The sequence below is a fragment of the Typopeltis vanoorti genome, chromosome 4 (genome assembly GCF_054136105.1).
Source record: "Typopeltis vanoorti isolate ZY-2024b chromosome 4, IOZ_Tvanoo_1.0, whole genome shotgun sequence".
NCBI lineage: Eukaryota > Metazoa > Arthropoda > Arachnida > Uropygi > Thelyphonidae > Typopeltis > Typopeltis vanoorti.
Genome location: NC_143552.1, coordinates 42302964 through 42318552, shown reverse-complemented (window position 1 = coordinate 42318552; position 15589 = coordinate 42302964). Strand labels below are relative to the sequence as shown.

Sequence of the window (15589 nt, the reverse complement as noted above, 5' to 3'; positions counted from 1 at the left end):
GTTGTAGTTGGTGATAGAGATGTTGGACACGTGGCAATGGGAAGTATTGGAACATTCTCTGTATTATTCACTGGATATGAGTTGCTGTGATTTCAACGTGTTCCCCAAAATTAAAGCACCTCCTCAGAGGTCTGCAGAGTCTTCTTTTCACTGGAAACAACAGCATCCTTACTTTGAATTTTATCTGCCATTGCTAACAGCAATAAAATAAGTTATAAACAGTTCATAATGAATGAAACAACAAAACACAGAGATATAGTGAACAATGATGTTGTAAATAAACTGCGTTCATGAACACTGAGCATTTGGTTCACTCACAGCATCATGTTGCTAAAACATGTATGAGCGAATGCAACATTGTATATAAATGAGCACTGGTCATAATTTAAAAATATCACATGAATAGACTGTCGTAACGTAAAGTGTTGTAAGGTGGGTTATTAGAAAAATGGAAAATAGAACAAACAGAAAATAACGTAGTAACTAGTTTATTTCTTCTAATAAATTTGATATTTGCATAATAGTTATTGTTGAGATTTCCTCTTCCTCCCGTCACATAATTGCATTTTTCATTCATTTCAGGTTGCTGGATATTTGAATCTGTTTGCTAATGGTATAGATAATTTTACACATGGTCTAGCTGTGGCAGCAAGTTTCCTTGTTGGAACTAAAGTAAGTAATTTTTCCCCATGTTATTTAAAAGTTAGCCATGTGGCATTAATGTCATAATCAAACTTTTATGAGTATAACATACTCATGAGTCCAGTGATAGCTGATTGTTCTTAACATTCATAAATTCCTTCTTTAAATTTATTACTGATAATTATCAGTTTTATATTAACAAACTTTATCCAGGTTCTATATATTTTACAATTTTCAGTAAAAGGTAATATAATCCATTTTATTATAAAAATGTTAATATTTTTAGTAGTAAAATATTTCAGCTTAAAAATTAGTGTCAGTTTCATTTCAAATAAAATCTTTTGATGGTTTGCATATATAAGCAATCTAAACATGTTATTGTGACATTTTTTTGAAAACAGTTGAGTGATTATACCTTGTTTATCATTGTGCCATCTGTATAAAACCTAATGTTCTTAATTTCCAAAAACCACGTTAAAACAAATTGCCAAACATTGCAATGTTTTAAAATTTTGTGAAGAAGCTGTGTCTTGTGTGCATGTGGTTTATTTTTTATTTTATTATTTTATTGAAAATAAAATAAAAAATAAATTGGTATTTTGAACACAGTTATGCCTATTATCAAGACATTTTAAGCTCTTATTTATTGCTATTTATCTTTTTATTGTTAACAGGACTACAACATCTGTTGAACAGATTACTGGAATCCTGTATCAATTATGGAATGAAAATTAACATCAGAAAAACAAAGGTAATGAAAATAGCAAGGAAAGAGGCAAATATGGATATCAGAATAAATGGGGAAAAATTGAATCAAGTCAAGACATTTAAATATCTAGAAAGTGTTATTAGCAGTGATGGAAGATGTAAAAGTGACATAAAAGCAAGAATAGCGATGGGAAGAGATGCCTTTAATAGAAAATGGAATTTATTCAGAAGTAAAATGGATAAAAACCTAAAGAAAAGACTAATAAAATGTTATGTGTGAAGTGTTGCCCTCTATGCAGCTGAAACTTGGACATTGAAGAAAGAAGAAATTAAGATTTTGGAAAGCTTTGAGATGTGGATTTGGAGAAGGATGAAAAAAAACTCAAATGGACAGATATAATAACTAATGAAGAGGTCTTAAAAAGAGTAGAAGAAGAAGAAAGAAGTCTGTTAAGGAGGATAAAAAGAAGCAAGGGAAACTGGATCAGGCATATTCTGAGAGGGAATGGAATCATAAGAGATGCCATCGAAGGAAAAATAGACAGAAAAAGACCCAGAGGAAGAGTAGGGAAAACAATGCTAGATGACATGCTGAATGGAGACAGGTACACAACCTTGAAGGAGAAGGCTCAGAACAGAAGAGAGTGGAAGGAAAGTTTCTGCTACTAAATGAAGAACCTGCTCAATTGCAGAATACTCAAGAAGAAGAAGAAGAATTGCCAGCCTGGCTGACTGAGTGGTTAGTGTATCTGCTCTCCAGCCAAAAGGCTATGGGTTCGAATCCTGCCATGGGCATGGATGTTTGTGATTGCCTGTGGAAATACTAGTGGTAGTGGTTGGCAGTAGATGATGTTGGTGTTGCGGTCAGTTGGTGGAGACAGAGTTGTAGAGTAGGTGCCCTCCCTTGATGAGTCTATGGACTCCCTGGAGGTGTCTAATAATAATAATAATAATTAATCTAATAGACAAACTTAGGTGTGTTGAAAGTTATTCATAGCTTATTTTTAATGGTATTACAACACCAAATGAACTAAATTATAAAAAAAAAATGTTTATTAACTTGCTTATATTTTGTGTAGAAAAGCTTATGTGTTCGGCATACATGTTGTTTAATTTTGAGGGTATATATATCAGAACACAGAATTATAAGTAAAATAATTATTTATTGACTTATTGCCGATATTTCGCTGGTGTTATAACCAGCATCTTCAGAGCACAAAAACACAGTTTGTCACAGTACGCGAGACTACAACAACAACAACATGGTGTAACAAAGGGACTAGTTTAGCAAAATTGTAGCAACAACACAAAAACTTAAGTCCTAATTAGACCCACTCTATCTAAAAAAAAAAAAAAAAGAGAGAGAGAGAAAGCAGGTACTAGTTATGTCTTAAGATGACTGTCTCCCAAATCTTAGACAAATTTATACAGCCATATTTGTTGAGATTCAGAGTATGTTTCAAGACTTCTGTTGCTTCTAAGAATAATCTCTCTGACTTGTAAAAGCTTCTGTGCAGTACTTTTGTTTTCTTCCAGTTGATCCTGTGTGCAGGGGTATCCAAAGCATGGTCTGCTAAGCTCGACTTGCTGTAGTGATAGTGCTGGATGTATCTTTTATGTTCACTGATGCGGATGTCCACAGTTCTTCCTGTTTGACCATAGTAAGCTTGATCACACGATCAGGGTACTTCATAGACTCCTGGATATGATAAAGGAGGGATGCTGTCCTTGGGTGAACAGATGAGAGTGATTAATTTGACACACGGCCTGAATACAGTGCGTAGTTGATGTTTATTGAGAATTCTAGATAACTTTTCTGATTTGCCTTTAATGTATTGGATGGTGACTGTTTTGTTGTAATTCTCTGTGGTGGATAGTGGGAGGGGTTTCTTAGAAGCATTTAGTATTCTGTTTATCTTATGGGGATTGTAGCCATTGGCCAAGAAGGTGTGGCGTAAGTGGGCCAGTTCGACAGCAAGAGCATTGTCATTGGAACAGATTACTCTAGCTCTGTGTGTTAGCATTTTTAAGATACCATACTGTTGAGAAGTGTGATGGTGTGATTGTTTGTGTAAATATCTCCCTGTATGTGTGGATTTTCTAAAAACTGAAAATGATAAGGAACCATCTGGAAGATGTGTGATTAGTGTATCCAGGAAGGGCAGACAGTTATTAGCTTCCAGTTCCATTGTAAAGTGGACTTTTGGATGTTGGCTATTTAAATGCGCTAAGAATGTATCCAACATGCCTGGGCCATGTGGCCAAATAGCAAGCACATCGCCAGCATAGCTCACCATTAAGTCTGAAGTTTTTAAGGTATGGTGTTCTAAAATACTTTTTTGTTGGGCAGAATTTTTGACAAAGGAGGGAGAATTGTTTGTGAGAGTGGCTAGTAGCTTAGCTAAATGTCTAGCCAGTTTGTATGTGGGACTATTTATGTTATCTACAATAGGGCATAAGGGTGTACCTTGTTTGTGAATTTTTGGTGCTCCATATATCCTAGGTGTTTTAACATGGAAGGGCTTGAGTTTGTTTACTGTTTCTTTAGAGCAGGAAGTGACTTTTTTTTTTTTTTTTTTCAGTAATTTATGCACCTTATTGTTTTTTCACCTATAAGGAATATAGGTGAAAAAGGCATGGAAGTGTTATGGCAAATTATTAATGGAATTTATGAAGGACAAGAATTACCAGAGGAGTTTAGAAGATCAATTTTTATCCCCATTCCAAAAAAGACCAGAGGAATTAGATAAGTACCAGATCGACATAATAAGGGTGACTGAAACAAAAAAGACCAAAACTGGTGAGATCTTTCTGAGCAATAAATACAAAATGTTATATTCAGGCAATGACAATCAAGGAAAAGAAGGAGTAGCTATAGTATTCAACACAAAATACGAGGCTAATCTTCTTGAATGGCAGTCAGTCTCAAGTAGAGTAATGTGGGCAAATATGAGAATGGGGAACTGGACAATGAGACTTATTTGTGCCTATGGTCCCACAGAAGGTTCTACTAAGGTAGAAGTGGAGGAATTTTTTGATGCTTTAGAAAAAGCAACTGACACAATGAAAAAGGAAAAGTTGGTCCTTGTTGGGGATCTAAATAGCAGAGTAGGAAATGATTGTGAGGCATACAAAAATATTTTGGGAAAATTTGGAGAAAAGATCAAAGCTAATAATAATGGCAAATATCTGTTGGATTTCTGCTCAGGACATGGGCTGGTTATTACTAACACCATGTTCCAACATAAAAATGTGCACAAATTCACATGGAGAGAAGAGGCTAGGAATAAGAAAAGTCTCATTGACTATGTTATTGTTGATAGTGATGTTTTCTCCCTGGTGCAGGACAGCAGAGTGTACAGAGGATTTGAAATTGGAAGTGATCACTATTTAGTCATGAGCAGGTTAAAACTGAATTTCATATTGAAAAGAATGACATGTAAGAAAGTTTTAAAGCGAATAAAAGTTGAGCAGCTTTCAGATGTGAACTGTAGACTAAAATATAGAAAGATTATTGAAAAGAAAATGAAAGAGTTTGAGAACAGGAATCAAACCTTGGAGATTCAGTGGCAAACTCTGAAGAAAACATTGATTGATTCTGCCAGAGAGGCATGTGGTGAGGTTGTGTGCAAGGATAAAAAAATCAGAACTCCCTGGTGGACACAGGAAGTTAAAGAGGCAGTGAAGGAAAAGAAGAAAGCATATCAAAAGTTCCTGGCAAATAAGTCAGCTTTTACTCTTACAGAATACAGAGACAAATGTAAGAAAGCTAAACAGTGTGTAAAACTAGCTAAACAAAAGTCATGGGAGGACTTTGGCAAGAATATAGAAAATAAATATCAAGAAGGTGGCAAAATATTCTGGAGGTTGTTGAAGAAGCTTAGGAATGGAGGAAAGAGTGCTGTTAAAGGAGTTAGAGATGATAAAGGTGACATGAAAACAGGAGAAAAAGATATCCTTTAAGTATGGAGTAATTACTTTGAAAAACTGCTAAATGAAACAAGCAGTGATGACAGCACAGTGATAAAAAAACACTGACCAGGCATGCAGTCAGGAATACATATCCATACTTGAAGTAGAAAAAGCCATCAAAGGCTTGAAATGTGGAAAGGCAGCAGGAGTAGATGATATTCGACCAGAAATGCTGAAGTATGGTGGTATAAAAGTCTTACAGTGGCTGCACTGCATAGTTGAGAAGGCCTGGACAGAGGGAAGAATTCCCGATGATTGGAGTAGAGCTCTCATAGTACCCATTTATAAAAAGGGAAATAAAACTGCATGTGAGAATTACAGAGGTATTTCACTACTGAGTGTTCCTGGCAAGATCTATGCAAGTATACTTGAGAAACGGTTGAGAAGAATTGTGGAAGAAAAGCTTGGTGAAGAACAAGCTGGATTCAGGCCAAATAGAGGCTGTCAGGATCAGATCTTCACTTTACAACAAATAGTCGAGAAAGCATGGGAATATAACAAAGATCTGTATTTAAGTTTTGTCGATTTGGAAAAGGCATATGACAAGGTGCCAAGAGAGAAGCTATTCAATACGCTGCAGTTATATGGTGTCAATGGGGCATTATATCAAGCAATACTTAGTCTTTATTTGAGTTGTAAGTCAGCAGCTAGAATTGAAGCAAGTACAGGAAGATGGTTTAATGTTAAATCTGGTGTGAGACATGGATGTACATTATCCCCTCTGTTATTCATTATCTATATGGATCACATTATAAAGGAAAGTGGTATTAAACCTGATATCAAAATTGGAGATGTTAATGTCAGCTCTTTGCTTTATGCGGATGATGTTATACTGCTAAATAAATCCGCTACAGGTCTGCAAGATTCTCTGACTAAATTGAATAGCTGTTGTAATAGATATGGTATGAAGGTCAGCAATAAAAAGACAAAGACAATGAAAATAGGCAGAATAATTGAAAATGTCAACTGTGCTGTGAGTGGAGAACCTGTTGAACAAGTAAAACATTTCAGCTACTTGGGGACGATTTTTACTGAAGATGGTAAATTAAATATAGAAATAGACAACAAAATCAGCAAAGCTGGTATGGTAGGAAGTCAATTGAATAAATTCATATGGAATAAGAGAGAAATTAGTCGGAACACTAAATTAGCTGTATACAAGACAGTGTTCAAACCAGTTTTAACTTATGGATCTGAGAGCTGGGTCAGAAGTAAAACACTTGACCAAAGACTAGAGACCGCAGATATGAGAGTCCTGAGAAAGATTAGAGGCGTGAACAGATGGCATCAATGGCAATATCATATTAAAAATGAGGATATTAGGAAAGAACTTGACATTGTCAGCATCCAGGAATGCGTTAGCAGAGCTAATCTCAGGTGGTATGGTCACTTAAATAGAATGGGAGAGGAAAGATTAGCAAAACAAGTGTTCTCTGCCAGGTTGGCAGGAAAATGACCCAGAGGAAGACCAAGATATAGGTGGATTGATACGGTACAAAGTGCCTTAGACGATAGAAATATAAGATCTGATAATGTTGCAGTCTTGACAAGTAACAGACTGATTTGGAGGAAAATTGTAGATAGGAAGTTAGTAATGATGTAATTTTTTCATGTAGTACTGTCATATCCTGTACACCCCTTGAGGGTACATGGCAGGAATTTGATGATGATGATGATGAAGAATTACCAGAGGAGTTTAGAAGACCAATTTTTATCCCCATTCCAAAAAAGACAGGAGTTTTAGACTGTAATAATTTTAGAACGATAAGTCTTATAACTCACATAGCAAAAATTCTGGTGCAAATAATTTTAGAGAAAATTAGGAATAAAATAGAAAAAGAAATGAACGAGGAACAGTTTGGATTCAGAACCAACAGAGGAACTAGAGAGGCTGTAACTTGTCTAAGAATTATTGGGGAGAAAACACTAAACCATGGTGGAAAGTTGTTTTTGGGATTTCTAAATTTTGAAAAGGCATTTGATACAGTGAAACATGAAAGGCTTTTTGACATTCTAGAAAATACTGATATTGACTCTTATGATTTGGAAATTTTAAACAGATTATATTGGTCACAAATAGCGTCAGCGTGTGTAAATGGAGAGGAAACAGGAGAATTCCCAGTGGAGAGAGGAGTCAGACAAGGATGCAAGTTATCACCATTATTGTTTAACTTTTATAGTGAACAAATGTTTAGAGAGGCACTTGAGGATGTAGAAGAAGGAATAAAAATAAACGGAAGAATCATTAATAACTTAAGATATGCGGATGATGTAGTAGTGATGGCAGAAAGTGAAAATGGGTTACAACAAATTATTCAAAGAATTGAAAACTCTTGTAAAGAGTATGGACTAAGAATTAACACAAAAAAGACCAAGATAATGATAATGGGTAGAAAAATAGGAGATAATGTAAAAATAAGATGTGGAGGAAAGATTTTAGAAGAAGTGGAAAGATTTCAATATTTAGGTAGCTGGATCTCAGAGAAAGGAACTTCAGAGTTGGACATTACAAATAGAATAGGCAAAGCTAAATCGGCATTTATGGAAATGAAGAGAATTTTAATAAACAAGAACACTAAAATAGGCATTAGAATTGGAATAGTTAAAGCAACAGTTTGGAGTATTGCAAGTTATGGAAGTGAGTCATGGACACTCAGAAAGAGAGATATGGAAAGAATTAATACATTGGAAATGTGGTGTTATAGAAAGATGGAAAAGATTAGCTATACAGAAAGAATATCAAAGCAAGAAGTTTTAAGACAAGTTGGGATGGAAAGAACACTATTAAAGAATATTATGCAAAGAAAGACTAGATTTGCAGTACATCTTCTGAGAGATTCTTCGGGACACCTGACAAGAACTATATTACAAGGGAAAGTTGAGGGGAAGAGAAGACGTGGAAGACCAACTAGAGAGTGGTTTAATGACATCGTAGAATGGACTGGTTTAAGAATGATGGAAGCAACAGACAGAGAGAAATGGAGAAGAGCTGCTCATATGCTGCAACCCTCTTGCTAGAGGATGCTACCGGACGACGACGACAATTGTTTTGTGTGTTGGTGGGATTGCTATCTATAATTTTGTATGTTGACTGGTCTTGTAAAAGTGTGTGTGCATTTTGTTTTCATATTCTGTTGTGTCCATCACCACGGTTGCATTCCCTTTCTCTGCTTTTGTTATGATAATCTGGTTATTATTATGTAACTTTTTTTAGAGCTGATTTCCTTATGAGGGATATTATTTCTTAGAGGCTTACACTGGATTAGGATGTTGGCCAAATCTAAATGTATGTTATTGTCTATTTCTGGAGGCAGGTTGTATATTCCCCATTTGACGGACACCATTATTTCGGCTTTTGGAACTTTTTAGGGAGTAAAGGCAAAATTGTGCCCCCCCGACTTAAAGCACTAATGCCTTCTTTGGTTAAGGTGAGCGATGATAAATTCACAACGGCGCAACCTTGTTGTAATTGTGGTCATTGTGTTGCACTGCATTGTTGGAGATTTTCAAACTTTTTCTGGTGCCAGTTTTTGACTTTGATGTTGACAATGTGCTTGCCATTTGGCCACATGGCCCAGCCATGTTGGATACATTCTTAGCACATTTAAATAGCAAACATCCAAAAATCCACTTTACAATGGTACTGGAAGCTAATAACTGTCTACCCTTCCTGGATACACTAATCACACGTCTTCCAGATGGTTCCTTATCATTTTCAGTTTTTAGAAAACCCACACATACAGGGAGATATTTACACAAACAACCACACCATCACTCTTCTCAACAGTATGGTATCTTAAAAAAAAATGCTAACCCACAGAGCAAGAGCGATCTGCTCCAATGACAATGCTCTTGCTGCTGAACTGGCCCACTTATGCTACACTTTCTTGGCCAATGGCTACAATCCCCATAAGATAAACAGAATATTAAATTCTCCTAAGAAACTCCTCCCACTATCCACCATGGAGCACTACAACAAAACAGTCACCATCCCATACATTAAAGGCACATCAAAAAAGTTATCTAGAATTCTTAATAAACATCAACTGTATTCAGACAGTGTGTCAAATTAGCAACCCTCATCTGTTCACCAAGGACAGCATCCCTCCTTTATCACATCCAGGAATCTACAAAGTACCCTGGTCATGTGATCAAGCTTACTACAGTCAAACAGGAAGAACTGTGAACATCCGCATCAGTGAACATAAAAGATACATCCAGCACTATCACAATGGTAAGTCGGGCTTAGAGGACCATGTTTTGGATACCCCCTGCACACAGGATCAACTGGAAGAAAACAAAAGTACTGCACAGAAGCTTTTACAAGTCAGAGAGATTGTTCTTAGAAGCAACAGAAGCCTTGAAACATACTCCGAATCTCAACAAATATGGCTGTATAAATTTCCCTAAGATTTGGGAGACAGTCATCTTAAGACATAACTAGTACCTGCTTTCTCTCTCTCTTTTTTTTTTTTTTTAGATAGAGTGTGTCTAATTAGGACTTAAGTCTTTGTGTTGTTGCTACAATTTTGTTAAACTAGTCCCTTTGTTTCACGATGTTGTGGTAGTCTCGCATACTGTGAAAAACTCTGGTTTTGTGTTCTGAAGATGTTGGTTATAACACCAGGAAATATCAGCAATAAGTCAATAAATAATTATTTTACTTATAATTCTGTGTTCTGATGTATACTGTCAAAATTAAACAACTTGCTTATATTTTGCTCAATTTCAAACCAGTATATCAGTGCACACTACATGTTACAGTTAACACACAACAATGAATGTGTGTTAACTATAACACACTCATAGGACTTTGGCCCTCTAATGTAAAAAAGAAGTATTACAGCTTTGTAGGAGTTGGTCTTACGATAACAATCTCCCTAATTTTTGGCATATTAATGCAACCATACTTGTTCAGGTTAGGAGAATGCTTCATAGCCATGGCTGTCTTTAAATATAATCTTTCTGACCTGTAATGACTTCTGTATAGTACATATTTTCTGATTTGTTCTAAGAAGATCGCAAGCAAATGATGCCATTCAAGGATAGTGCAGTTATGTGAGGGCAGGACAGTCATACATGTTAAGGTCCCATTTGACACTTTCTTTGCAGTTGTCTTCTCAGTAGAAGAGGGTTTACCGCTAGGTATTGTGGCATACTTCCTCTTCACTGACAGAAAGTTGTTCTCTTTCTTGATTTTTCAATATCCTTTTCATCATTCCATGCTTGTGAGTAGACTGAGTGTTCTCCATCACAATTCGGATATTTTCAGGTGGCAGAGCAATGAGATGCAATCTGAGAATAACTACATTTCTGGGTTTTTGAATACCCTGCTTGCATATTGGTAGTTTCAGGTATGAAACTACCAATGTAAAGATAATAAGCCTGTCCAGAACCAGGTAACCATTCCCACATATGAGGATTCTTATGGCTGTCACTCCTTGGTCTTTCAGTTCAGAACATTGAGAAGGTCCTACTCTGATATTACTCCATGACGAAAGTTCATGATGGGTATTTCCATGATTGGTATTTTCTCAATTGATATTACACGAAAGAGTTTAATGCTTACAGGAGGCTTCTTTAACAAGGATGTCCTATGAATGTAGTTTTCTTAATAGATTTTGGGGATTCTGCCAACCCTTCCAAACACTTCTAGATAAAAAAAAAAGAGTGATACAAAGTACCCTGTTGATGTTCACCTGTTGAATGTATAATTAGGAGAGATGGTATATTTGATGATGTCTCTGATGTTCTCTGTTTCTTATATTTGTTTTCTGTTAATGTGCAAATGGTTTCTATACTAGATTGGAGCTCGTTAAGGACTCCTGCTAAACATGAGGATGAAAAATTACTCATCCTCAATAGGAGGTTCACTGTTAGAGCTCTCCCATCATGGAGCCACATATAGACACTCACTGTCTGGCAAGCAATGAATGTGCTTGATAGTGGAATGCCAGGGCTACCCTGGGCACCATACCAGACTACTGCAAACCTTGGACTCTCTCTCTCAAACCATGGGAGAATGAGACTTACTACAACACCACTGACCCTTGCAGGTAAGTAGACTAGCCAATTGATCCTAGTTAGGACATCCAAGACTACCCATCTTGCTGAAGCAGGGACGAAAATAGTGAGAGACCAGGATTCCCCCTATCTAAAGCTTTACAGATGTTCACAAGTCTTACCACATGGCAAACAAGGTGGCAAGGCATTGGATCCCAGTTATAATAGTCTGGAAAACAAGAATGTGAAAAAATACTCAGGAGAAGCAGAGCAATGAATATAGGAAGAAAAGCATAGAAAGAAGAAGAAAAATGAAAAGAGTCAGTATCAATCACTGGAAGGTCCTCTCCACCATGGAGGACAGTTGCCTCATGTGTAGGGATGAAAAAAGAAACAGTCATTAAAAGATTCATTGGGTACCTGTGGGCAAAGAGGGAGGATGTTCCAATTTATGTATATTATTGAGAGAAGCATCATGAATAAAGGGGAGGAATTTTTAGTTAGCCAAAAGGTATAGGCATTTATGAGATGGAGGAGGATATAGTTATAAGGAGAAAATGTGAGAGATATTGTATTTTCAGGGAAGACAGAGAGAGAGAGAATAGAAGAGGGAAAAGAGGACTGACGATGACAGCAGAAGAAATGCAACAGAAAGAGTTAAAGTTCAGCAAGAAGGCCATAGTAAGATTGTGAGGCAGTGCATTTGAGGCTTTCTGGTGTGGGAATAGGGACTTTATATCTTACTTTGTTGGATAAAATATATAGTTATTTGCTACGATAGGCCTGAGGTGCACAGGAAGATGTAGAAAACATACACTAACAAATTAGCTCAATCAGGACAGGGTAAGCAATTATTATAGGTGATGGAACTTCATATACAGGAACATAGATTGTAAGGAAGAAAATAAATGGTTACTTAGCTGCTGATAGATATACATCACCTAAAACAGCATGTGATGGAGGGAACAAGGAGTTTGAGAGTGCTGAATCTGGTGGTGGTGTGGTTATTTGGAATTATGGCTGAAGCAACTAAGGCTATGAGGCCAGTGTTATGTCTTTAAAATTTGCATGCATTTTTCTGTAGCCTGTTTATTAGAAGGAAAATCCCTGGCAGATGATGATAGCATCAGAATATCCACCCACAACCAAGGTGGGAAAAATTACCTCAAACCGAGAAGAATGATCATGTAGTATTCACTGGGCAGATGACCAAGTATGTTGAACCACAGAGCCAGTAATTATTACAAACATAGGAAGCGACTAGAAACACTGTCATACCATCAAAAGTAGCAAGGAAAGGATGTTAACAGTGCATGAAAAATGATCAAGGGATATAACCGAATGGTTAGTGTATCCATTCTCCAGCCAAAAGGCTGTAGGTTTGAATCCTGCCATGGCATGGATGTTTGTGATTGTCTATGAAAATACTAGTGGTGGTAGTAGATGGTGTTGGTGTAGTTGGTGGATTGAGTGGTGGAGACAGAGAGAAGCTGCAAAAAAAAAAAAAAAAAGTTGTTGTGGAAGGAATATAAGAAAAAATGTAATCAGAGAGCTCACCACCAGTGAAGTGCATAATAACTTTGCTCCTGTCAATCCACATCAAACACAAATGCCAGTTAGGTTCACCAAATGGTTTGTCATTGTTTTTGATGAAAGATGAATTTCATTGTAGAGTGTATGAATAGTCACAGATAAAATCAAGTTATGAAAGAAAATTAGCTGAGCAGGCCAAAGCAAATGTTACTTTTCTTTCTCTGTGCGGTAAGAAGAAGTATGACTGTTGAATGATAGCTTGAATGAATGTAAACAGAAGGAAGATGATGGAAGCAGAAGAAGAAGAAATAATTTTATTATTTTATTTTTTATATGAATTGCCAAAAGTTGACAACCTATAGTACATTTTCATTACTGTAGTTAGGTTAATGATTAAATAATCTAGAAATCCTGACTCCAGACAAAAAGGAGAACAAACACTTTAAAGTTACTTTGGGTCACTAATAAACTGGCTGGTGGTCTCTCTCTCACACACACACAATATTCTCCACAGAATCTTAAGGATAATTTAAATAGACTGGCAGTGTAGAAAATGATAATAGTTACCAGTATGATAAAGTGTAAGCTTAGGCACATTGGGCCTGATAAGATTACAAGCTGTCTGTTACATTATTGGAATTTTTTTTTTTCTTTACATGATGAGGCTAGTGATTTTGGAGGTGATGACAAACAGGAAATAGATGCCAGAGGAAACCTAAATCTTATCCACCATCTTGAGCACATTAAACCACTAGATACAGTCCCACCACTGCACCACTGTACTTTAAAGTGCAACACCTTGCACTTATTAACATGAAAATGACAATTCCACTCATTCATTCATTATCAGCATTACTGCTTTTAATAACTTTGCTACTGTCAATCCACATAAAACATCAATCTCAAATGCCAGCTAGGTTCACTAAATGGTTTGTGATTGTTTTTAGATGAAAAATGAATTTCATTGCTTGGTGTGAGACAACTGCACTGTTTCTTCGAGGCCTGAAGTATCTTCTAAAGTTGAACCAAAAAACATAAAAAGGTAAATAAAATTGTGGGTGAGAGTGACATAAAAAATTATTTCTTAATTGAAACATAAAATGAATGACTTATTCTAATCAGAAATTCACTGTCAATAATTTAATTTGTCATCAATAGTAACAGTTCAGTTGTCGTCTATATTATTTGCAGTCTTTTATACACACACACACACACTCTGAACTTATAAACTTAAATCAGATCTTTTTCTCTTAAATAATTCCATCAGATTAATTATAATGAATTAATCTTACAGATAAGCTTAGGTGTTGAAGGTTATTGGAAGTTTTTTTTCCCACTTGGTTAGACTATAAATTATATATTTAGTTTAATCCTTTATCCAAGCATAAGTAAACAAAGTTTGCACTGAAGTATCTTCAGGACTAGGGTAACTCGTGACAAAGATGGACTAAGTTCTCATCACTTTCCTTAGTATCCCATAATGCAAAGCACATCTCCTTGCGGACATGTATAATGCTATGCATTATGGGAAGGGTCACTACCCAGACCGGTTTCAACCTTTATTGAGGTCTCTTCAGTGGGAGCTAGACCCAGAGGTGATACCAAGGTTGAAGCAATGCAGAACTCATATTTCCATATGCCAGTCGTCAAAAGGTGTCACACCTTATTATTAAATTACTCTGGATTAGGAATGTTGGAAGTTTTTTTTCCCCCACTTGGTTAGACTATAAATTATATATTTAGTTTAATCTTTTATCCAAGTGTAAGCAAACAAAGTTTGCACCTGAAGTATCTTCAGGACAGGGGGAAACTCGTGGCAAAGGTGGACTAAGTTCTCATCACTTTCCTTAATGGAAATATGAGTTCTGCATTGCTTTAATTTTGGTATCATCTCTGGGTCTGGCTCTCACTGAAGAGACCTCAATAAAGGTCGAAACAGGTCTGGGTAGCGACCCTTCCCATAATGCATAGCATTATACATGTCCACAAGGAGATGTGCTTTGCATTATGGGATACCAAGGAAAGTGATGAGAACTTAGCGCGCGTGCACACACACACACACACACACACACACAGAGGAAAACCTTGCTTAATGTGATTAATTAATTCATCAATTAATGTGTGCTAAGCAAAATCGTGTTAAGCAAATACAATAAACAATAGCAGTAATTATAATTTATCCGTCAGTTAGCGTAAATTTGGAAAAAAAATTACAGTATAAACTATATTAGAGGATAAAATCATCAAAATTAATAAAAATGAATTGCTTAAATTTTTATTTAATGTCTAAACATTTGATTTAGCAACTTTTTTACAAAAAATTATTACAAAAAATTAAAAAAAAAGTAAAGATGTTTGAATTGTGCTCGACTTTTTCATCTTATTATGCAATTTGCAATAGCTGGCGATTGTTTTATCAAGATTTCGGCAGACTTCAAAGCTTCGTTCCATATCAGGATGAGCATCAAACAAAATTTCCTCATTGTGATTGAAAACAATTTCTTTTGCACTTAGCTTCTTAGTCATAACATTCTCTTCTTGTTCGCACTCCTTATCTTCTTCTTCATATGCATGCTGTTCTTCTAGTTGAAGGAGATAATTTCCGTAACTGTTCTGAATGGGAATCGAGCAACTCTGTTACATCTCCATTATCCAGTTCATTAATCCAAGTTATAAAAGCATAAAAATAAAAGACGATCTTTAGATACTATGTATCCTGGTTGAGATACTT

At 36.0% G+C, this 15589-nt stretch overlaps 1 protein-coding gene across 2 annotated transcripts in view; it reads left to right on the top strand.

The window, feature by feature from the left end:
- The window catches only part of Zip99C (Zinc transporter Zip99C), a 252260-nt gene that overhangs the window by 145278 nt on the left and 91393 nt on the right, over positions 1 to 15589 (top strand). For both annotated transcript variants that reach the window (XM_090391764.1, XM_090391763.1), the window contains exon 5: positions 583 to 672. In XM_090391764.1, the coding sequence (XP_090247890.1) occupies positions 583 to 672 (90 nt within the window). The remainder of the gene's footprint in view (positions 1 to 582; positions 673 to 15589) is intronic.